The sequence below is a fragment of the Cetorhinus maximus genome, chromosome 16, assembly GCF_964194155.1.
Source record: "Cetorhinus maximus chromosome 16, sCetMax3.hap1.1, whole genome shotgun sequence".
NCBI lineage: Eukaryota > Metazoa > Chordata > Chondrichthyes > Lamniformes > Cetorhinidae > Cetorhinus > Cetorhinus maximus.
Genome location: NC_135894.1, coordinates 37213777 through 37239736, shown reverse-complemented (window position 1 = coordinate 37239736; position 25960 = coordinate 37213777). Strand labels below are relative to the sequence as shown.

At 43.7% G+C, this 25960-nt stretch overlaps 1 protein-coding gene across 3 annotated transcripts in view; it reads right to left on the bottom strand.

The window, feature by feature from the left end:
* Window positions 1–25960, bottom strand: part of nme7 (NME/NM23 family member 7) — a 191276-nt gene that overhangs the window by 14270 nt on the left and 151046 nt on the right. Inside the window, exon 10 of one of the 3 annotated variants that reach the window (XM_078559684.1) lies at window positions 4707–4780. The exons of the other annotated variants lie outside the window; for them this stretch is intronic. Coding sequence (XP_078415810.1) covers window positions 4778–4780 — 3 coding nt within the window. The 3' untranslated portion in view covers window positions 4707–4777. Of the gene's footprint in view, window positions 1–4706; window positions 4781–25960 lie in introns of those variants that run through there. 3 annotated transcript variants of the gene reach the window in all.

Below are 25960 nucleotides of genomic sequence, written 5' to 3'. Positions count from 1 at the left end.
GTTCCTCAGGTGGGGTTGGCCAGGCTGCAATGGCGCTGCAGTGGACTAATCAATGCTCCTCTGGCCTTTCAGAAGATGAGCCATAACAACACTGAGAGGTTGCGGGCAGTCGGAGGACCCCCAAACCTCCTAATCCTTACAAGATTTGAGCAGGATGCCTTGGAGCTGGAGAGGCGTCACGCACCTTGGTCAGCTGCTTGCAGAGAGGCTAGGGTGTCAGACGAAGGTAAGAGTGCAGTGCACAGAGGTGAGAGTTTTGGATGGTGTGAACATTCTTGTGTAGTCTCTTCATTGTTCAAAACTGGAGTCCCCATTGATCATTGAAAGATGATGGCGCCATGTTGCAGATCTCCACTGTCTCATCAGGGTACCTGGCATGCACAGTATAGGGTGATGACTTAAACTAAGTAGTTGTTCTTCCTTAGATTCGCCAGCACACACTCATTCTCAGGACCCCAAAGAGCAACAACCCTGACGCCAGAGGACCACAGGGCTTCAGCTGCACCTACTCTCTGAACCAGGCACCAGTGCAAATACCAGCACCTCGGTGGGTGTTAGATCTTCGGCTAGAATGTCAGAGCACAGTGGTGAGGGCACTTCACACTTGCTTGAGGCGCAGATGGAGGCAAGGAGTGCCCTGGGTGCCAGCAGTTGGAGGACTGCTGGAGACCAGGGTAATGCTGATTTGAAGGCAGATGATGAGCTTCTGGACTCGTCCATTAGATGGCAGATGCTGGATGTCCAGCAGGATGTGTGGGAGGATCTGGTGGAGATCCATGCGGGTCTGTGTACCATGGTCTCTGTTATGGAAGAGTCCATGTGGAGAATAAGCACTGCGTTGACCCTCATGGCCGAGCGCACTGCCTCCTCCATTGAGAGAGTGGCGACTCTCATGGAGAGACAGCTCCAGGGACAGAATCAGGGGTTGCTGGGGTTGCGCTCGGACCTGCAAGCCCTCACACAGGCACTGACCTCAGGTGGTCAGTGCCAGTGTGGGAAATGGATGAGGCACCCAGTATCCCAGCTAGGTGCCCGTCCATCAATGGCAAGCAGGGAGGTCCAGAGCAACCTCACGTTGGCGCATGAGCTGCTTGTCGTCTCTGAGGGCTCCTCTGCCAGCGATTGTGGCATCTGATGAGGCTGCGATGACTGAGGAGAAGCCAGCTGTGGCACTGGCCGCTCCCTCCCAGGCAGGGCCAGCATGGGCTTCACTGGCCAGAGGAGGACCGCCAAGGTCATCAAGGCCAACAAGACACCAGAGTCAGAGTCTGCCTCCAATGCTGCTGCCAACGAAGTTGGGGGGCAGGAGGGGCAGCAAGATGTAGCACTCGCAAATATAAATTAAAGGCACCAAGAGCACAAGAGGGACTGATCGCTGGTGATCTTCTCTCCTGTAATGTTTTGCTTATGTTTACTGGTCTGGGACTGAAGACCAGATAAGGTTATGTTAATTTGTTTGGATTGTGAAAATGACAAATTTTGTTTTTGTTGTAATGGCCTGAGTATGCTTCATCTTTTTATTTTTTTGGTGCAGGGTACGCCAGTATGTAATGCTGGACGTGAGTGGCTCTAAACTTTACTGCACAGGCACTGAGCAGACTTTGAGTTCAAATGAAAAGGTAATTTCAGACATCCAGGATAGAGCCGACAGCCCCGGCATGATGTGGAAGCAGATCTTTGGCAGCCTAGATGAAGCAGCGTTGGATCAAGGCATCCCTGGTGTCCCTGAAGGGTACAGAGGTCTGCTTCCACGCCCTCTGCATTCTCCTCACCGTGCTCCTCTTCTGGCTCGCTACTGGATTCATCCTCTGTGGCCTGTGGAGTGCGTCAAGATCCTTTTCCTTCAGTGGGATCCCCTTGCCAGTGCCAGATTGTGGAGAGCACAGCATGCAACCACTATCAGTGACACACGCTCTGGGGAGTATTGTAGTGCTCCACCTGAATGGTCCAGGCATCAGAAGCGCATCTTCAGAAGACATATGGTCCTCTCTATCATCGCCCTTGTGGAGGCATGACTCTTATTATGATGCTGCCCTGCCTCTCTCCAGTGGCAGAGGGGCATCACAAGCCACCACAGCCCTTGCCACCCAGCAGCCATCCATCCAGTCAGGCTAGAGCACTGAAGAGCCTCGGCACCTAGGAGTGTCTCTGGATATAAGCGTCATGGCAGCTGCTAGGGTACCTTGCACAGACTTGTAGAATCAGCATCCTGTGATCACACACTATCTGCACGTTCATGGAGTGGAATCCCTTCCTGTTGACAAGGCACCCAGCTGATCTGCTGGCGCCTTGATGGCCACATGTGTGCAGTCGAGTCGATTACACCCTGGATGCGGGGGAACGCAGCAATCGCTGCAAACCCACTGGCTCACTCAGCCTGGCTGGCCTCATCCGTACGGAAATGAATTAATGTCATTACCCGCCTGAACAGAGCTTGTCACCAGCTTGATGCAACTGTGGACAGCTGATTGGGACACTCCACAAAGATCTCCCACTGACCCCTGGGAAGAGCCAGAGGCTTAGCAGTTGAGTGCCACTGTGACCTTCAGAGCCACTGGCATGGGGTTTCCACCCACATAGTTTGAGATGATCTCAGCCCCAATCATATGACAGATGGAGGTCACGGTCTCCCTGGAGAGGCAGAGCCTCTTTCGGCACTGCACCTCGGACATGCTGAGGTAGCTGCATCACCGCCTGTAAACCCTGGCAGCAGGATAATGGCGTCTTCTGTGGCCCCTTTCGCCTTGGACTACCTGCTGGTTCTGCGCCCCTTGTGCCTGTGCCTCTCCTCCCACAGGTCGCTCCCCTGGAAGCTGCATTGGGAGACTTGGCCTCCTCTCCCTTCTGAGACCACAATCCCCATTACCAGGGTAATGGAAGGCTGTCTGATATCTGGAAGGGTCCACATGGTCAAAATCCTCCGGGAGTCTTGGAGACACCAGTGAGTCCTGAAATAAAACCTAGAAATGCCAAGAATGAAGCTCCAAACAGAGATGAAGCTGTCAAGTTCAAATAAGCAACAAGCAGCAAACTATCTCCTAAACTCCTCACTACTCACATTGACAATGCTGCTGACCCTTTTTAACCCACCCTTGGATGAGGTTTTGCAAAATGTGGGCTACCCGCCTGCCCGTTTTGCTCGTGCGACGAGCACAAAATCACATGGGCAACATAAAATCAGGTTCAATTGGGTTTTTAATAGCCTTAAGTGGCCTTTTAATTGATGGCAGGAGCGGCTCCGACACCTGTGCCCGACACTGTGCATCCCAACGTCATCCCACACCCGCTGACCTGAAGATTGCACGCGTGCGGGATGACGTTGGGATGCTCGCCTGATGTCTGCTTGTGCTATTTTATGCCTGATTGGGTCGGGCATATGCCCGTCTGCAAGGCATAAATTTCTGCCCTAGGTCTGGAACCAGACCAGGTAAGGGATGGAAATTATGTGGACATTAGTGAACCATTTGGGTTTTTATGACAATCGACAATGATTTCACTGTCATCGTCAGAATTTAAATTCCAGATTCTTATTGAATTCAAAATCTGCCATGGTGTGATTTGAACCTGGGGTCTCTGATAACTAGTCCAGTGACAATACCACTATGCCACCGCCTCCCCATGAGGAGCAAAACATTGTCAACTGAAAAGTTAGGAGACATTTCCCCTTTGCTGCAGAGTCTGAGGATGCAGGTCTCATGGGCCTTACTTTTAAAATGTATTTACAGAGCAAACACTTGCAGGCACTTGGAGCTGTGTCAGGACAGTGCATTTTGGATGACAGAACAAATTGAGAAATCCACTGCCAGCATATATTGAGCCCTTTTGGATGGCTTTCCAGTACTGCAGTCCCTGAAACATGAGGCAGACATATTCATTTTTGATTTGGTTGGATGAATGGATTATATATTTTAGCCCATTGGGGCCTGGGAAAATGTACTGGCATCATCAGCGAATGCATTTGAGAATAATCTTAATCTCCCTTGAGCCACTAAGAGCTAGAGTTTTGGAATTATGCAGCTTCTTAAAATAAAGGCACTGTGGCAGCTGCCAGGGTAGCAAGCAATCACTTACACGACAGTATGCTGCTGGTTGCCAGCAAACTACACACTGACAGAATGGTATACTTTCCTATTGAAAGAAGTCTGATCATTGATGAATGAAGCATTTGAATGTCATCTATCACTTGAACAATTCTGGTACTTGGTAAAATTGCAGTGCTCTGTCACGTTGGGACTGGTTGTCCATGGGTAAGCTGATAAAATTGCTTTCTCTAGAAAACAGTGCATCTATGACTTTGTTACAACCAGGTGAGATGGGGTTGAATGGCTCCTCTCTTTTCCCTCTCCTCGTTTGACCGTGACAGGTTTTTTTTTGTTTTTAAAGATTACACTTGCCAATTCAGTGAGTATTTAACTGTTGACACACTGTGATCATAAAGGAACCAATCAGGCAATTTTTTTTGAGTTTAACAAATAAGGGGGTTAGTTTTATTATATTCAAACCAATCTGGGTAAAATAATAAAACACACTTTGGCTTCGGTTGACACACACACATACACACAAAGTTCACACACGCAAATACAGATTATAAAGTAGGGAAGGATAGACGGCCCAAATTAGAGTCTATAAGAAATAAAATAAGTTCAGAGGTCATAGTTTGGAGTCTCTACTGGCTGCAGGCTGAATTTGATGCTTCCGATATAAAGATGTAGACACTGGAGCTGGTTGTTCTCCTGGAGGCAGTTGTGCAGTTGAGTTCTTTCTTTAAAATCTCTGTCTACTGCAGAATGGAGACAAAGTCAAATCAAGGTCCTCATGGACTTTGAAAACAGAGCCATCCAGCTGGCCGGCAAGGATCTGGACTGTTCCTGCGCTGACAGTGAGGTCAGCGCTGCTCTACCAAGTGAGGATCCAGCATTGCAACATCCATCAGACAACCATACTGTGAGAGTGATGTGTCCTGTTTTACAGGCCACTGGCATGCACTAATTATCTCTCCTTGCTTTTGCAGGCACATCTGCCAAACAGCCGACAGAGTCCATGACCTAGGGCCTCCAATTAAATCCCGAAGAAAACCCTGAAGAGGAATCTGAAGGCACCCTCCCTGAAGTCCCATCACAGCATTCACCGACACCCTCCACCAGCACAGACACACACACCTCGATAGGGCCTAACTTTAGAGTAGCCCCGGGATCACAATCTGGTGAGTACATCACACATCTGATCCACTGCAGATGGTGGCAGGGACTTCCTAGGTGTCTGGCACTTGAAGGACGGCTGGAGGTCAGAAATCTGCTGAGTCCAAGTCAGATGATGAACCTCTGGACTCGGTCATGTCTCAGTTGCTGGAGCTGCAAAGGCAAGCTTGGGAACATCAGGAAGGGATGTCTGCTGCACTCCTCAGATTGCAAGGCACGATGGAGGAGTCCGTCCTCCTTCAGTCTGAGCTGATAGCACCGGCATGTTAACGCACCAAAGTCAACACTGGTAAGATGGCGGACGCCACGGAGACCAGGGTCCAGGAATTCGCTGCTGCATGGGCTCAACTCCATCGCTGATGCCATATTTGGCCTCCAACCATGAGGGTTGCCGGGCAGCTCGATCTCACTCCAGCTACTACTACTCCTCAAGGAGTCAGCCTCCAGGCACCCATAGGGAGGAGGATCAGCAGGTGCACACTCCGGGCCCATCCATCCAGGTGACTCCGACTCATTCGGCTCCACTCTTCCTGTGACCTCAGCAGTTCTAGCTCCACAGGCCAAGGAGGGTGCCACTGCCACACAGCAGGACCCCGAAAGCAGACTGGGGCCCTCCAAGTCTAGGCCCTCCAGAGGACGCCCGCCAAAGTCATCACTCAGGGCGTCACAGTCAGCAGACTACGTCCATCTCCACTGTGGATGTCCAGGGAGCACCAAGACGTAGCGGCAGAGTTAGGACAGTTAAGGGGAATCAGTTGCACAGCCTGGGCACGGGTGTTAATCACTTTTACATACTGTTCATCATTGACAACAAACTCTCAAGAATGTCTCCCTGCCTATGGCTCCTTGTTCTGATGAGCAGTGTTCTTGTCACTCAGATGTGAAACCTTTCTGCACAAAATAAAGGCAGGTGTCTCAGTCCAGGGAAACTTCCCTATGCTCTGTGCAGCCTTCAGACCAAAGTGATGGTATGGCCTCATACTCCCTGCCTGGAGACATTACTGATGCCTACACCTCGCTGGTGCTTGTCATTGCTGCCAGAATGTAGTGGGCAGGCGCCAGCGTTCTCTCATTCTCTCAATGTGCTCTCAGCACCTTTAAGGAGGGGCTGGCCCCCATTTCCTCAGCATCTGTGACCAGTGATGCTGTGCACCAACTCCTGAAGGGCTAAGGTGCTGAAGGCAGACAAAGCATCAGAAGCTTCTAAAGTTTCTTGGCTGCGTCGCTACAGTATGACCCTGATCACAGAGATCAAGCGAGCTGCCCTCTGCCAGACAGGAGTCAGACATTCTCAGAGGCTGTGTGAAGATTTATGGAGTGTCCTCACTGCATGTCATCATCCTCCTCCTACAATTGAGCGACTATTAGGGCCTCCACTGCCTCTCCACGACAGCAGCATTCTCTCAGAGAATATTTGCACTGCCATAAGCCAGACTGGAGTCAAAAGTTCACAAATGCGATGTGAGGAACTATGGGGGTCACCTCACTGCATGTCGTCGTCGTCATCCTCCACAAACCTGGCAGCTATGAGGGCCTCCCGAGCGCGCCTGCCTTGTCCAGCCAGTGCGAGGGCCTCATCCACGTCATTGTTGCCTCCTCAGCCTCACCCTGTCAGCATCCTCCTTATTGGAGGAGACATGCAGCAACTCCATCTCCTCCTTAGCCAGCTCGTCTCCCTATTGGAGCGCCAGGTTGTAAAGGGCGCAGCAGATGACAACGATGTGTGACACCCTCTGCGGACTGTATTGCAGGGCTCCACCAGACCAATCCAGGCACTGGAAGCTCACCTTCAGCATCCTGATGGTCTGCTCCACTAAGTTGCAAGCTGCAGCATGAGCCTGATTATACTGTCACTCTGCTGCAGTCTGAAGCCGCTGCACGGGTATCATCAGCCACGGCCTCTGCGGGTAGCGCGCGTCCCTGAGGAGCCATCCTTGCAGCTTCTGTGGACCCTGGAAGACTTTGCGGTTGATGTAGTTCACCGTGTGTTGCGACGGAGATCTGAGCGCCAAAGGAGTGCAGTCGATCGTACCCTGCACCTGTGGAAAACCCGAGATCTGGATGAATCCAATTGCTCTTGCTGTCCTGGTCAAGGGTGAAAATGCACAAAGTTGTGTGCCCTCGCAAAGATGGCATCTGTGACCTCATGGATGCATTTGTGGGTGGAGGCTTGAGAAATCCCACAGAGGTCACCTGTGGAGCCCTGAAAGGAGTCACTAGCATAGAAATTGAGCACAGCCACTGGCAGTTGATGCCTTCCAAGTCCTCTAGGTGCCAAATCCTGTAGCAGGCGGCAGATGTGAAAGACTAGTTCCCTAGACATGCGCAGTCTTCGGCGATGCTGGTTCTCCTACCTGCTCGTTATCCTGCGCCTGCTCACTGTGGCTCTTGGCTCTTGGGCGGCATGTGCGGGAGCTCCTGCCGCCCCTTCTTCCTGAGGTTGCTGCTCCTGCCTCTGCACAGCCAGGAGACTCAGTCACTTTCTCCTCTGTCTTCTTCACGCTCTGTAGGCCATCAGGCATACAGCTAGTTCACCAGGCTCCATAATCCTGTTGTACTCTTCTTGCAGGTTGAAAGAGAGAGAGACACATGGTTAGCACGGGTGTACTAAGAACCTGTCTTGGTTAAGCATGACAGCCCCTTAATGCTTCCCGGTGAGTGCTGGCCACCACTTGGATGGCTAGAGATTAGTGCACTATATGACTGCCTTTTTAGCTTGAACCATGGGGGAGACTGTTCCAAACCGGGATGTTGACATTACAAGGGGCTGTGAGCGCCTCCAACAATTTCTGTTTCCAAGTGATGAATTAAAGATCAACATTTGATAGAAATACGTCTTCATAATAGCTTGCTCAATGTGTAGCTATTTGACTGATACACTAGCTTGGAATGATATTGTGGCATGGGAGTTGAGGGCAGTAGTGACCTAAAATATTAGACCCAACACAAAATGACAAGTGAATGCACTTTTACTAAAGATAAGAGAAAATTAGCCAAACACAATTGATGGCATTAATACACTGGCATGAATATTCTTCAGCTGATTATGAATCAAGTAATAATCAGGAGATAGAATACAAGAGTGAAATTGAATTTTGCAAAGTAATCAAAAATTATGTTTTCAATCTCAAATTAGGGCAGATTGAACCACATCCTAGATTTGAGATTACAGGAATCGTAAATTCTATTTTAACTACATCAGCATAACTATTTTATTATTAATGCCAGTCTGTCTCTATCACTTTGCACTTATTTATAATTGAGAAACATTAAAAGAATTAGTTTGGTATGCAAAATTGAGGGCAAATAGCAGGTTGATATGTGGCGATCCTATTTGATAATTTGCCAAGTATAGTACTTTTAATGCATATCTATCATTATTTTTATTTCACTCTTACCCATCCAATCATTGCAAGAACATCATCAGCAATGGTTTCACTTCCTGCCCTGGACCATTGCCTCTGGAGTCCTGCAAAGATCTATTCTTGTCTTCCTCCTCTTTCTCATTTACATGCTGCCCCTCAGCGACATTATGCAAATACTTGATGTCAGGCTCCACAATAGGCTAATGACAGCCAGACATATCTTGTTACCACCTCTTGTTGACCTTTCCTCTGCCTCTTTCACCAGTCTACTTGTCCAACATATAATCCTGGATGAGCCATGATATCCTACAGTTAAACATTGGGAAGACTGAAGTCATAGGGCAGAATTTTCTGCCTGTCAGGCGGGCGGGCCCGACCCAACTCCGGCGGGCGGGGAGACGATCCCCGGCAGATAAGCGGGCCCCGCCGCCATTTTACGTGGGTGGGCCAATTAAGGCTATGCGCTTCCTGTGCGGGCGGGGGGTGATTCCCCAAAAGCCAGAGCGCGCTCTTTCGCACATGCGCACGAAAGAGCGCATGTCTCCCTGAGGCTAAGTGCTGCCTCAGGGAGATTGCTTACACTTTGAGAAATATGAAAAATAGAAAAGAAAAATTCCTAACATATCCCCCTCATGTGACAATGTCTTATGAGATGGGGGATGTTCATAATTTACATAATAACTTTATTAAACTTTTTAAAAACCTACATGAAACCTCATCCCATCGGTGGATGAGGTTTCATGTTTTTTCTATTTGCCGCCAACCTTAAGGTTGGACGGGCAGGTCCTTTAATTGTACATTTGATCCTGTCAATGGCCTCAATTGGTCATTGACAGGTCGGCAGGCCCGCAGCTGATTTTGCTGCGTCCCCGCCTTCCTGAAAATTGAAATGGGGCGGGATGACGTTGGGGGTTCCGCCCGACATCATCCCGTGTCATTTTACACGTCGGCAAGCGGGCCCCACCCCCTGCTCGCCGACGGCAAAATTCTGCCCATAAACTCCATACCTTTGACACTGATTCCATCCCGCCCTGACCACTGTCATGTTCAGCCAACTGTCTGCAATGTCTGTATCCTATCTGACCCCTAGCTAAGCTTCCAACCCCATATTCTCCATCATAAAAACCCTCCACCTTCAACATCACCTGCCTGCTTACTCATCTGCCTCACCCGATCAGCTGCTATGCCCCCACCCACAGCTTTTATCATCTCCAGGGTAACAAATCTAGTGCTCTCCTGACCAGCCTCCCATCCTCCACACCCCATGAACTTCAGCACATTCAAAACTCTACTGCTTGTAACCCACATCAAGCCCCATTTACCCATCATCCCTCTGCTCACAGCCTACTTTGGCCTCCGGACCCCCAGGTTATGAAAATGCATTTGACTGGAGTAGTATTGGACCATGATGAATTTCTGGGTTAAGCTCAATAACATGCCCTTGCTATCCCCTGGTGCAGAAATGCCACTGTGAATAAGCAGGCAACCAAAAACAGAGGAGAAAATCTGGGTTTTGTCCTATCTATAGCGTCATCATTCTGATGAATCTATGCATCACTCAGAACCTTACATGTAAATATAATTTAAATTTTTATTGACAAACTTCCACAGTAATCTTGGAATATCAAGCAACATGTACTATATTCCATGCTGAGACTTACTTGAGGTGTGCAAAATTTGTGCATTATATCAGCCCATTCACATCAGGGATATCATGACCATGGATGTTCAGCTACTTCAGGCTTCTCCGAGGATGCACCTGTGTACGCCACTCTAGTTGACTCACAACATGCGGGCCACCCAAGAAGTGGCCAGCGAAACATCCTGCACTACAACCCTGCAAGGTGACCCTGCGGGTTACTAGGAAACTGCTAAATTCAGATAAATAGCAAATGGAGCCTGCATTAAACTAGTCTAGCTTGTTTAAATTCCCAGTAGACTCGAATTATAAGCAAAAGGAAGGGCGGTAGGTGCTAGGACTAATGTTGCATTAATTTGAATTTTCACTTGCTGGAACTTTATAAGAAATGAAATAAACCTTTCCTGCAGTCCAAAGAAACAACTAACCCATTTGGCCTAGAAGTGTAGGATCGGATGTACTGTGCACAGGAAACATAACTTCATATTGTATTAAGTAATGCCTATATTGTCATAGATTGTTGACAATGGGGCCAGATGGGTTCTACCCAGGACACTTTCTTCTTGTAAGGCCAATGGCTCATTTCAAGTACTGACTACAGAATTTTAAGTTCCTTTCTTTCAACAATAACTTAAACAGTAACTCTGAGGACAACATAACATTTTTAAACGCTATATAAAGCAATGTTTTCAGTCTCTTCCATCTTCAATAATCTGTATAATATTTTAGTAGGCTTTGTAGCATTCTGCTTTACAGTGTAAGGTAAATTCCATATGCAATGGGTTAACAAGTTTTTGCACTTTTCTCATGACTCTATGGAGGCAATAATGTCTTGAGACAAACAGTGTGACTGCACTGTTCATCTGTGTCCTCAACAAAATGCCCAAACCATTTTTATATCATGGGTCTCCTCTGCAAAATGCTGATGAGTGGTCAGTACTGATCCACAATCACAGATGGCTTGCTAGTCTGGGAGGTGTGCCTGCAGAAGAGGATGGGGTGGTGATGTAGAGGAAATCTGGCAACTTCTCACTGGAGCTATTATTGCTATAATAAGAGCAAATTGAAGAATACACTGAATTAGTAGAAGCAATTTGGTCCACTAAGTCCAGTTCTTACACAGACTTTACTATATGATCTACAATCAATGTATGACTTTTGTATATAGTTGTAGTTTTTTTAATTCATTTACAGGATGTGGGTTTCGCTGGCTAGGCCAGCATTTATTGCCCATCCCTAATGCTGTAGGTGTGTTACAAAGATGATGCTAGAAGAGTGAACATTCATTACTATGTGCCAGCTTGCAAACAATCTATAGTTGCAAACTCAAAATGAATAAATTCTGTTGATTTACTTTAAACCTGTCAGATCGATTAAGCACCCTTTAATACGATGACAACATTAAATTCCTGTATGTGGTAAGGTACTAGAAAAATATAATTTTTAAGTAATTAGGATTAAAGTATTTATTAGGAAGAATATCTTATTGAGTTTAACATATGTCTGTTTTTATATTTGGTGAAAATGTATTCGAAGAAAGATATGCTAGTGAGATTACCCAAACCTAACAACAACAACAGACTGCTAGAAATTCTGTTCAGGTTTTCATGCAGCATGAGAGAGAGGGAAAATGTGATTAATGAATGACCTAAACTATAATCACTATAATCACCAGGGAGATTTTAACTCAAAAAAAGTGAATAATTGAATCATTCACATGGTTAATCAGAATCCCAATTAAGATTCAGCTTTGATGCTCACAATAGCTCCTGTTAAGTAAACAAGCACAGTCGCATGTTGCTAGTTGATTGAATAGAGGTATACAAAATGGGGATTGTAAATTTACACAATTATAAAAGGTTGAGCATTATGGCTAACAATTCACTGAAATTTTTTTTAGTAAACCATTTATTTTTTTGTCTGTCTTGTTTATATGCCAGATAATATATCTGATCTTCATATAAATTAAAAAGTCAGTATTTTTTGGTTTTGTTTCATGTAGATCTATTTTCAATTAGCTAAATATTATACTATCTCTGTAGGAAATAATAGAAATAGCAAATTCATGGAGAGAGTAATTGATTAAAAATACTCAGCAAGTGAGTAACATAAGGTGGTGGCGGGCAATAACAAATCAACAGCCACATTTATAAAATGGCAGCCTTCCATCTCATAAGACAATGATTTGATTGGTGGTTAATTCTCTATGTTAAATAATACCTGGTGTGGCTCAGGTGCCCCACTCTGACATAGCAGATTCTGCTGCATTTGCTGCAGAGGAAGACAATAGGCTGAGAACGTGCATGATTCACTGGCCTCTGCTTTCTCTGGGCCCTCTTCTCAGCCAGCTGAGCTTTTCATTTCTGTTTGCCTCTTCAACAGCCCTTCCAAACAGTTAACTTCCAGAAGTCTCAGCTGTCAGCAACTGTCTCCCAGTTGTCAATGTCCATCCACTTCATATCTCATTCGCAGGTGTCCTTGTACTGGTGGACGCCCAGAAGATCGTGCACCAGCTGCCAGTTCATCATACAGAAGGTCTTTAGGTATACAGCTGTGTCCCATCTGATGAATGTGGCCGGGCCAGCGCAGGTGTCACTGGCTTAGCAATTTGTGTATCCTGATGGAATTAACACCAGGACCTCGAGTTGGTGATCTTGTCTTACCAAGAGATGCCGAGGATAAGTCTGAGACAGTGAAAGTGGAGACTGTTCAGCCTTTTCTCCTGCCTAGCATATGTTGTCCAGGTCTCACCATTGTAGAGGAATGCACAGAGGACACAGGTTGGTAGATTCACAGTTTGACATTCTCAGTCAGGTTGCCGTTGTTCCACGCTCTTACTCAGCATAGATATAACAGCTGCAACTTTTGAGACGCAATGTGTCGATTTCAGCTTCAAATGACATATTGCTGGTGATTGTGGGCCCTAGATATATGAAGCTATCAACAACCTCCAGCAGCTTAATTTGGCCACTTCTGCTCACATCATTGAATGTTTTGGGGCGATCGATGAAGGCAATAAATAGTGGAAATGCCAAATTCATGGAGAGAGTAATTGATTAAATATACTCAAGGAATGAGCAACATAAAGCGGAGGGGGGGGCGCAATAATAAGTCGATAGCAACATTTGTAAGGATGGCAAAAAGGAACGGACAGACAGAGGAATAAAATGATAGAAGAATGCTACTGGCAAAAGTGGAGGGAATAAAGCTGGAAGTCAAAGCTCAAGCAAGTGAAATTTATTATAGTGTTAGCATAATTTTGTTACTTATACCATTGCATTATAATTTATTTAGCGCTAGAAGCAGATTATCTTTAGCAAGTGTGTGTATGTTTCTGGCAGTGCACATTTCTATCCAGGGGAAACCAAAGGAGACTCCGAAGAGTTCAATCATGCTGAGAAACTTGGGTCTAATAATCACAGGTGAACACCTCAGACCTCTTAAATTTTATTTACTGTTAACATTTTTTGTGTGTGTAAAATATAGTCATCTTGCGTGTTTCTGGGCCTATTTCACTGGAGCACAGTCAGGTAAAATGAGTTTTAATAGAGGCTATTAAAATTATGAAGAGTTTTGATATGACAAGTTAGGAAAGACTATTTCCTCTGGGTCGGAAATGTGACACGAGGTCAACTTATCAATAAGTTTAGGAGAAATTTATTGATGTACTGATTGTTAAAAGTAGGCCACAGTGGGTGCTTTTAAGGGAATACATTTTTGAAGTCAAGGTGCAGGATGTTTTTAACAGGATTATGAGAACAGATTGAATTGACTCTTTTAATTGTAAAAACACCTCAAACCGAAATAATCAAATCAAAGTTAATTTATTGGCTAATAGCACTTTCTTCAATATTTAGTTCATAGTTAATTGCTACAGCAAAAATCTCTACCTTTAAGTATCTTTAACTATCACTGGAGGTTACAAAGAGAAAAGTACAATTTATATTGCAGTATCGGTTCAAAAACTGCTCTAAACATCACTAGCAAGCCTATAATTATGTGAAGCTGATTGTAATGTCATGCTCTTCTCTGGCTTCTAAATAAGCAATCATTAGGAACTAGTCTAGATCTGTTTTATTTTAATACTGTAGACCTGCATTAATTGAACAATAAACTTTCCATTATTTGATGAAGACAATCAATTTATGACTGCATTCTACAAAGATCTCAAAACCACCTGCAGTTAAACTAAGCAAACAAATCTCACCTTGACATGTTTATAATTACTTTTACATTAACCTTTCATATGCTAAATTATTTTTCTTTCTTTAGAAGCATAGTGATTTGATGCCTCAGTTTTAACACTTACTGTGCGAGTGATTATGTTTACACAAATGTTTTAACTATACAGAGGCCCCAGTGATTGGTAGCAAAAATTCACAAATTCTGTATCAAACAAACTGATTATTTAAAGCTATCTAAAGCCATGAATGGTGCCTCAGCATTCCTACAAACACACCCAGTTGCTTACTTTTACAACTATAACATTGTCAAAGTTACAGCTTTATCAAACAATAGCCTGTGCAACTGCATCATTTGTTTTATGTTTTAAAGACAAGTAGTAAGAGCTTAAAGGAAATATTGTAATTTTTCTACAATGAAAGTGTCACAATACCTCCAATGCAGTCAGTACCTCTCAATGGACCTTGATTTGCCGTTATTTGTAGCACAAATGTTAACAAATAACAATTTGACAAGCTAAACATTTTTTTTTAAATTAGAAGTTGCCTACAATCTTGCTATCAACTCAGGGTTGCTATTTTGCAATGGAAAGATTGAAAAGGATGAAGTTACATGTTTCTGTCCACCTGGATTCTGTCCCAGTTTCCCAGACAGTTTCTTTATCTATCATTCCATATGACCCCTAGATAGAAGTAAAGGAAGAAGAAACAGGTGAACTTATTTTATAAAAAAATATTGTCTACATGACAAATTTAAAACATATCCTTATTTCTTTTTATAGGTAGTGGATCAATCAAAAACAATTAATAAAATGTATTCATATATTTTTCTCTTCAATCAGACCTGCTGATCTTTTTTCAAGTGTGACATTAAAGCATCTGCTCTTTCAGGTGGCTATAGATCCCATATATTATTTGAAGAGGAGCAGGCTTAGTGAGCTCTCAGTTTGATGTCTTGTCCAAAACTTGTCCCTGAAAAACACTACTAAATCATATTTTCTGGGCATTTATTTCATTGCTATTTGTGGGAATTTGTTGTGCTTTTGGCTGTCATTTTTTCCCACATTACAATCATGACTGCACTTCAAAATACTTCATTAGCTGTGAAGTGCTTTGGATGTCTGTATAAATTGCAAGTTTCTTCTCTTAGATTCAAAACAAGCCCAAAGAAATTTCAGAGTTGCTGGGCCAACTATTTCAAAAATGTTTGCAGTTCACAGAGTCACACACTGGCATCCTTTCATCTACATGATAGGACGTGCAGCAAACAAAACCATTTCAGATGGGGTGTCTTCATATGATGTAGCTTTGCTGATGGCTAAAGAGGGCAATCCTTTAGAGGCAGTTTCTGCCACAAGTGTCACACATGAAACTACCAAGTTTCACTGTTGGTTGTTGTTTTCAGCATTGGCGTCTGCTGCCAAGCCGCTGTAGCCACTAGTCATCATGCTGGCACATGCCAGCCCACAAGATGTGTCACCATATTCCTCTGTCATCAGCTAGTGACACACAGGTGTGATAATCAATGTCTAGGGCCTTCGTGTCACTCTTGCAAGCATCCTCAAAGCGGAGTTTTGGGCATCCAACTGGTCATCTGGCTCTGGCTACCTCACCTCACAGAAAATCTTTCGGTATGTGGCTATCTTCGATCCTGCGGGCATGCCTGACCAATGAAGCCTCCTCTGTTTAATGAGTGCTAACAAACTTGAGAGCTCTGCTTTTGAAAGTACTGCTGCATTTATGACTTTATATTGCCAGGACGTACCTATAATGTGCTGCAGATAGTGAAAATGGAAATTGTTGAGACTGGGAGTGGGCAGTCCATTTTTTAAGGCCAAGTTGAAAAAAATATGGGAAGGGAGACACATCTTTCAGGGTTACCCTGCGCGCATCAGGGGCACCCCAAAATGTCATCACCGCGCCCCCCACTTCCTTCCTTGCTGCCGGCCCTCCAAAACACCCGATACCCCACCCCCGCCCCAGGCTCTTGGATCCATCCCCGCCCTAAAAGTCCAGGACTTACCTGTCTCCGACAGCCATCGCTCTTCTTCCTGTTCCTCCTTGCAGTCCTGGAAGTGCCCACTACTAAGCTCAGCCCCTGCTAGAACTGCCTGCCAATTAGATTGGAGCTTCCTGTCCATTGAGGCACGGAGATCGCACCGTAAGCTAGTTTAGTCTGCTGGCAGCTCATTATGGCTGCGGGATGGGCTTCTTCCAGATGCATCGGCTGCCGGCCGCTTTCCTTCTGGCGGGGTGGGGGAAGTGGGAGGGGTAGGGGCAAGCAGTCTGCACCCCCATAAAATCAGTGATGCTGAAATAAAGCTCAATATAACTCTAAGAAAGCTACTCAAATATTAAAAATACTTTAATTACTGTGAAAGCAACCTTATTACAACAAAAATTTAAAAAAGCTATTTGAAAAGGAATAATAGAAATTTGTCCCTTTTCTCGCTCACATTTTGTTGGTTACATTTTTAAAGGGTCTACACTTTCCGATCATGGAAAATAATCCTACAGCATTCTGGTGCACAAATGCCAAACATCAAGATGCCAGTTGTAGATTAATAGTAGGGTGACAGACTCAGTTAGCATTCAAAGATAAAGTGTAATTTATTAAAAATTGTGCAAAAACAGCATGTGGAAGCAACAAGAGTTCAGCTAATTTAAAAGGATGTGCAATAATTAAAAGGGGAATGCCATGTAGAAGAACATTTAAAAGGGACCAATAACCAGTAGTAAAATTATATCACCTGAGAGACTCTAATTACATATCTTTAATTTCAAAAATATAAAGCTAACACTAACAGTTTGTTACTACCTGACCAGAATAAGGAGATAATTGGCTCTAAGAGGTAAAAACGGTTTATGAAAACAGAGGCTATTGTAATGTCAATCAAATTTCAGTGGGAATATGTAAATATTAGTAAATATAACACATGATTACTGCATCACGAGAGGCAGAGAGCATCTTGACCTAATAATAGTATACAGGGTAAAATGTTGTAGGAGCTTAGGGGTTACTGACTACAGAATAAACAAGTTAGACACGACTGGAGTTTCAGAAATACTTCAGGACCCTTAGCCAAGTAAGTAATTTCAAAAGGGATAACTGAGGGAACAGATTCAGCTAAATGAATCTGGTTGAATAAGGATGACAGCTTGTTCAACAACACTTTCGTAGAAGACAGTTGAAGGCATAGTGCTAAATATGCAGCATGAATAGACATTACAAAAGTAGGCATAAGTAAAACAAATGCGGCCTTACTAATGGATAAACTAGTCAGTTTAACATTGGTAGTAGGAAAAATAATGGGATCCCTGCTAAAGGAGAGAATAGAAGAGCATCTAGAAAAGGAAAATATAATAATAGCATGGATTAAGGAAAATCTTGCTTGTTCAACTTACTGAATCTTTTGAGGATGTAACAGAGAGAATAGGCAATGATAATGCAGTGGATGTAATTTATCATGATTTTCAAAAGGCCTTCGCTAAGATGTCCCATTATAGACTAATGAATAAGGTCAGAGAATGTGGAGTTAGGGGACAAGCAGCAGAATGGATTGCTAATTGGCTTCAAGAAATAAAGCAGAGTGGGAGTAAAGGGTAGTATTTCAGAGTAGGAGAAGGTCAAAAAGTGGTATTCCACAAAGATCAGTGCTGTTCACAATTTGCATTAGTGATTTAGACTGTGGAATCAGAAACACAATTTCTAAATTTGTGAATGACACCGAATTGGAAGCGGGGGGGGGCGGGGGGGAGGGCGTGTTAGTCAATACTGAGGAAGACTGCAACAAATTACTGGAGAACATTAATAAACTTGTAGAATGGACACATAATTGGCAAATGAAGTTCAACATAGCTAAATGTGAGGTAGTACATTTTGGTTGGAAGAATAGGGAGGTCATTTATTTCCTGGATGAGGGAGTCCACATGGGGTAGATGAACAAAGGGATCTTGGAGTACAAATACACCAATCACTAAAAGTTACGCCATAGGGTTAGTATGACCATAAAGAAAGCAAACTGAGCATTAGGTTTTATTTCTAGAGAGATTGAATTGAAAAGTATGGAAGTTATGCTAAACCCGTATCAAACCTTAGTTAGGCTACACTTATGAGTATTGCATTCAATTCTGGTCACTGTATTATAATAAGGATATGGAGGAACTGGAGATGGTGGAGAGAAGATTTAAAATGATACCAGAAAAGCTTGGGTACACATATCAGGAAAGGATTGACAGACTGGATCTCTTATCTTGAAAAAAATGCTGAGGGTAACTTAATAGAGGTCTATAAAATTGTGAAAGGTTTTAATTGAGTGCATAGAGAGAGAATGTTTAGATTTTTGTGGATGAACATAACTAGAGGCCATCAATATAAGATAGCCACCAAGAAATTCAATAGGGAATTCAAAAGGAACTTCTTTACCCAAAGAGTGGTGAGAATGTGCAACTCGCTATCATAGGGAGCAGCTGAAGCAAATAGTAAGATGCATTTAAGGGGAAGGTGGACAAGCTTTTGAGGGAGAAGGGAATAGAGGGTTACAATGATAGATTTAGATGGGTGGAGGCTCAAGTGAAGCATAAACACTGACACGGATTGTTTGGGCCAACTGGCCTGTTTTTGTGGCGTACATCCTGTGTAAGATATTTTTGAAATACTGCTATCTAATAAAACAAAAATAAATCCAGCTCCTTTGTACAGGAAGAAGAAATTTAGAAATTCATACTTAATCACTTCAGCAGTAACGAAACCAGATTAATAGTGCAAGTTCCTCTGAGTAATTAGTCACCTGCCTCTTTGCACTCGCTTTAGCTGGACAGCAGCCTGGTGAAAGGTTAATGTTAAGGAGATACAACCATTAAAAATCTGCCGCACCTCCCATGATTCCCATATCAAACCCCAACTGTATATTATTTAAACTTGCCTAGCAGCTCTTCATAAGTAACACCTCTCCTTCCCGTTGTAGCACACACACTACTGTACCAGAGAATTCAATATTGTCAGGAAGATATAATAATTTTCATTATGTTATTGGAATTTATTGTAGAGTAATAGTGGGTCTGTGTCTATTGGGGGAGGAGTGTGTGTGTGTGTTTAAGAAATGCTAAATAGGCAAACATGGGGGAAGTTTTAGAAAATGAGGTGTAAATGGAACATTTGCATTTTTAAATAAACCAGAGTAGCTTGAATTCAAAAGAGTGGATGAAGTGTTACACCTAGCCAGAAGGAGTTAAGAAACTGTTTATTTTTCCCAAAGATTACTGGTAAAATTGATACTATGATAGACTTTTATTATTAGAGAGGTAAAGTCCAAAGATATAGTGAAACAATGGGAATTTACATTCAAAGGGGAAAATATGTATAAAGAAGTGAAGGTTGTGTGCAAGGGAAGGCATTCTAAGATCTAGCAAATATGAAAAGCCTCCAGCCTCATGCCCAAACTGCTGTCTGCAAGAAATGAAATTAAGAAAATTCATTTTGAATTTGACTGTTCAGGGTATTGTGTTACTTTGCCTAGGTTTTTTAAGTCTATGTTCTTACTGTTGCCTTAACAGAGGTGTAACTAGGAGTCAGATTAACTGGGGGAGCTAGGAGTTATCAAAGTTATCATTATATAGTATCATTTGTAAACTATGTATGTGCTTAAAATGTATTTTTATTAATAAAGGTGTAATTTAGTTTTGTAAGAAACCTTTAAGACTCGGTAGTTTTATTACTACTGAATTCAAGGTATGCATCTCGAAATAAATACAAATTGTAAAATAGTTGTGGCAGTTGTTTCAAGTTTCCTCCTAGGATTTGAGCAGCTTAGCATTTACCGTCTGCTGTGTCATAACAATCTTCTATCTATATTTACCTCCATGTTCTCCATCCATAGTTTACCTGTTTTTTGAACAATCTAATCAAGATAGAGTTAACTATCTTTCACAGGATTTGTTCTACCTAGCCACTACTCAGTAGGGTGCGGTAGTTCAGGGGTGCGGGGTTACTCTCTAGTCTCAATTAAATGTTGTTAATTTTAAACCCCCTATAGTTCTGCACTTTAAGTTAAATAGCCTACTTAAATCTACATAATTTCTGTCTTTCAACCTTTCAAAGACTTAGGTCATTTCTCCACTCATCATATTTTTTCTAATTATATAAAACCGAACAGGTGGGTTATATCGCTGTAGATCATTTAGGACTTATTATTTAGAACAGTAAGCATGCAAAAAGGCCGAGCTATCAACCTCACTTCATTTTGCAGATAGCAGAAACTTGTACCATCATGGACTATATTGATTTAATTTATGTCCTCAGCATGGTATATCAACAATGCCAAAAGGAAAAATCTGAAATGCCTCTCTAACCACAGAAGACATTCAAACAAAAAGTTTAAAATACCAATCATAATTATAATCTATTTTACAAATGCAACACTTCAGTTCCTACAGGACCTGACGTCATTGGTGATCCTTAGGAGAGTTTTATCACCTGTTCTTAGAATCCTGAAATATATTTTCACAACTATATAATTACACAAAGTATTTATCAATGTTTAATATATTTGTGGGGGGGGAACGTGGTGGTGCGGGGTTATGCGTGCATGTGTAGACAACATGCTTACAGGATGGGAGAGTCAGTAGTATATTTCTTCTAATCTCTATTCTTGCTGGAAAAAGATTAGTTTGAATTTAAGTTTATTTTGCTTTGTTTGCGGCAAAATATTGGAAAAATTAGTATTTAATGACATGCCTTGATATTATGTATCTTGTATGTAAATGAGATTAAATTAAAGAGAATAACATATGGAATTTAACAAATATGACTTAAAATTATGCTCCCTTCTAAAAGTCACCAGATAAACTGGCAATTAAAAGGAGTTTCAGCAACACTGCTTGGGAAATAAATTCTACGTACACAAAATACACCACACAGTAAAATCACTTTACATGCCCAAATATATGTATGACATTCTGAAACACATTTACGTTATATGAAAAAGCAAACATTATATTATGTTTCTCTACCAGAAATGGAGAACATCGCAATGCTGCAAGTGCAGTATTGTGAATAACAAAGTGGGTTTCTCAAACAATTAGCCATTGTAATTTAAAAGGAGTTTATTTAGAAACTACAATTTAGAGTCATCCAAGCATGTGATGCTGTTACCACACAATACATTGTTAATTGTAATGACAACTGGCCATTCTACACCCACCTTTTTCAACTAACAATTGATGCCTTGAACAGTCAATCATTGAGCACTGCTACTACACCAATAAATACAGATACCCAATGTTTGTCCAATATATTTTCCTAGTACGTAAAAAGGAATACCAATATTCGTTAGTATAAAATGTAAACCATTAATGAAGTATGAAGAAATAATGTCAGAAAATGACTGTGAAACCAGTTTCAAATTATGACTCCCATATCGGAGAATGGATCAGTTTGTATTTAAAACAAATTCAGTCGCACCCAAAAACATGCAGACAGGGACGGGGTGATGTGGAGATACCTCGATCAGTGGCAGAAGAGCAGGCCAGCCTTCCAGATGATTCGGCATCACTCAATCTGTCTGTTGCAAACACCAACTCAGATACTAGCATCAGACAAACTTTAGATGCTAAACTAGAGAGGTTGTCATGTGGTGAATCACCAGGCATGTGTGGAGGAGATTGGGCAGAGGGGATAGAACATCACAGGTGCCAGCTTGCCAGACAAAGAAATTGCAAAACTGCTGCAGTGAACTCAGATGCTGACTTTGGGGTCCTTATCTACCAAAGATGGCTAATCAGCACACAAAAGCAAATCTGAATTTGACAGTATGCCAGCCAGCTTACACACAATGTTACATAACACAGAGCAGCACAACCCAAACTTGTGCCACGGTTTCACAGAGCACTTGGCGACCATTCTGCCCAACATGGACAGTGTGATCAACTCGATCACACAACAGTGAGGCTTACTGTTATGGAGCCTCACACGACAGTTCTCACAACTGCCATGGAAGCTCATAAAGTTGTCATCTTTGCTTTGGGGGCCATTGTTGTCATGGGCTTCTAGACCATCACCTCCTTCCTGCACTCTGTTCATAACCAGAGTCTGAGGATGCTGAGGCCTAGTGCCAGGAGTTTGGCCAAGACATCATAAGAAATGCACCTGTTGTCTACTCTCAGGATGACTGATCCCGTCACTCACTGCACATGTGCCCTTGTTAGTGCCACAGAGCCAGTTCAGTTGCCCATGTTGAGATGCCGCAAACTGAGGCCAGGCCTCAAGCCCCACAGGTACTCAAGGCCACCCACCATGGTCATCTGAAGTGCCTTTAATGGAAGTTCAGCAGCCTTCCAGCTCCCAATCTGTAGCTACTAGGGAAGCACTAAGGTAGAAAAAGGAGCAGGCAAAACAGATACTAAGGGCTTTCACAAGGTGACTTATTATTTATTAACTTTTTTCCTTCCTTAACTGTTAGATAGAGATGGAATTGCAATATTTGGTAAATGTGTTTTTTGTTTGAATTTGATGTTTTTACACTCATAGTGAAGTGAGGGCAAGACCCACAAGGTTGGGCTGAAGAAAGGCAGATAGTGGCAGTAAAGACAGTGGTGAAAAGGATGGAGACTCTTGATGTATTAGGGGAGGGTTAGATGATTACAGTGAAGTGCTCTTTGATGAGCTGGTCCCAGAGTTAGGGAACAAGAGGTGATGCCTCACCTCTTCATGGGCCTCCTCTTGTTGTCCATCTGGTGCTAACAGTTGGTCCCTCATGATGGTAAAGTTGTGAAGCATGCAGCAAACAACCTCAGGAATGATCCAGGCAGCAGGCGTGTTACTTGAGCATTCTAATTGATCACGTTTTTCTTGGTGGCATGGTTCATATTGTAGACCAGCTCTGCAGCTATGCCAAGTTCCTCATAAGGTTCATAAGCCATATCCAGAATGGATATCCCTTGTCATCAAATAGCTACTTTGTAACTTGACAGCCTGGTTTGAACAAAGGCAGCACAGAGGACTGGCTCAGGGTGAAACAGTCAGACTTATACCAGGATATTGAGCCCAGACCTGCATGATTCATGCTCAGCCATGGCTCAGCAGGTAGCATACTCACCTCTGGGTCAGAAGGTTATGGGTTCAAGCGCCACTCCAGAGACTCAAGCATAAAATCGAGGCTGACACTCCAGTGCAATACTGAGGAATGTTTTGCTGTCTGAGGTGCCGTCTTTCAGATGAGATGTTAAATCAAAGGCCTAGCTTCCCCCTCAGGTGCGTGTAAAAGATCCCACAGCACCATTCAAAGAACAGAGGAGTTCTTGCTGGTGTCCTGGCCAATGTATATCACTAAAACAGATCGTTTGATCAACATCACATTGTTGTGGGCAAATTGGTTGACAGGTTTTCTACACTAGAACAGTGAAAACATTTCAAAAATACTTAGATAAAAACAAAAAGCTAAAAGCTACTGCGGATGCTGGAAATCCAAAACAAAAACAGAATTACCTGGAAAAAAGGTTTTCCATCCACGGTCGTTGACAGGGCCCTCAACCGTGTCCGGCCCATATCCCGCGCATCTTCCCTCACGCCTTCTCCTCCTTCCCAGAAATGTGATAGGGTCCCCCTTGTCCTCACTTATCACCCCACCAGCCTCCGCATTCAAAGGATCATCCTCCGCCATTTCCGCCAACTCCAGCATGATGCCACCACCAAACACATCTTCCCTTCACCCCCCTTGATGGCATTCCGTAGGGATCGTTCCCTCCGGGACACCCTGGTCCACTCCTCCATCACCCCCTACTCCTCAACCCCTACTTATGGCACCTCCCCATGCCCACGCAGAAGATGCAACACCTGCCCCTTCACTTCCTCTCTCCTCACCGTCCAAGGGCCCAAACACTCCTTTCAAGTGAAGCAGCATTTCACTTGCATTTCCCTTAACTTAGTCTACTGCATTCGTTGCTCCCAATGCGGTCTCCTCTACATTGGAGAGACCAAACGCAAACTGGGCGACCGTTTTGCGGAACACCTGCGGTCTGTCCGCAAGAAAGACCCAAACCTCCCTGTCGCTTGCCATTTTAACACTCCACCCTGTTCTCTTGCCAACATGTCTGTCCTTGGCTTGCTGCATTGTTCCAGTGAAGCCCAACGCAAACTGGAGGAACAGCACCTCATCTTCCGACTAGGCACTTTACAGCCCTCCGGGCTGAATATTGAATTCAACAACTTTAGATCTTAAACTCCCCCTCCCCCCATCCCCACCCCGTTTTTTCCCCCCCCCCGGCTTTTTTTTCAATAATTTATATAGATTCTTCTTTCCCCACCTATTTCCATTATTTTTAAATCTAAAACTAAAACCTCTAGTCTTTCCACCCCACCCCCACTAGAGCTGTACTTTGAATATCCTGTCTTCCATTCTTAATTAGCACTTTTCTCAGACAAAGACCACCACCTTCAACACTTCTTTGACCCTTTTGTCTGTGACATCTTTTGATTATCTGCTCATCTCCACAATCATCACACCACACCCTCAATGTGTCTCTTCCCACCCCCACCCCCCCCCCCACCCACCTTAAACCAATTTATATTTCTCCTTTCTTCTAACTATGCTCCAGTTCTGCCGAAGGGCCATGAAGGCTCGAAACGTTAACTGATTTCTTCTCCGCCGATGCTGCCAGACTTGCTGAGTTTTTCCAGGTAATTCTGTTTTTGTTTCAAAAATACTTAGTTAATTGTAAAACACTTTATTGGATAGTCTGAGGGTGTGAGAGGCGTTATATGAATGCAAGACTTTCTTTGCTTTTATGATGTGCTACCTGTGGTTGCAAACCAGCTGTACGTTGAGGGAGTGGAATTATTTACAATTGATAAAAATGCCAATCTGTTGATAGGAATCACTTAAGGAAATAATTCCCTTTCGGGAAGGAAATCTGTCGTCTTTACCTGGTCTGGCCTACGCATAACTCCAGACCCACAACAATGCGGTTGACTCTTAAATGCCCTCTAAAATGGCCAAGCAAGCCACTCAGTTGTAACAAACCGCAACAGTCACAAAAAAGGAATGAAACTGGACAGACCACCCAGCATCGACCTACGCACCAGAAGCAACAGCGACAATCTCAGCCCTGCCGACTTTGTTTAGTCCTCCTTACTAACATCTGGGGGCTAATTCCAAAATTGGGAGAGCTGTCTCACAGACGAGTCATGCAACAGCCTGACATAGTCATCCTCACGGAATCATACCTTAGTGATAATGTCCCAGACACCACCATCACCATCCCTGGGTATATTCTGTCCCACCGGCAGAGGTGGCAGCACAGTGGTATACAGCAGGGAGGGAGTTTCCCTGGGAGTCCTCAACATCGAATCAAGACCCCATGAAGTCTCATGGCATCAGGTCAAACATGGGCAAGAAAACCTCCTGCTGATTACCACATACCGCCCCCTCCCCCAGCTGGTGAATCAGTGCTCCTCCATGTTGAACACCACTTGGAGGAAGCACTGAGGGTGGCAAGGGTGCAGAACGTACTCTGGGTGGGGAACTTCAATGTCCACCACCAAGAGTGGCTCGGTAGCACCACTACTGACCAAGCTGGCCA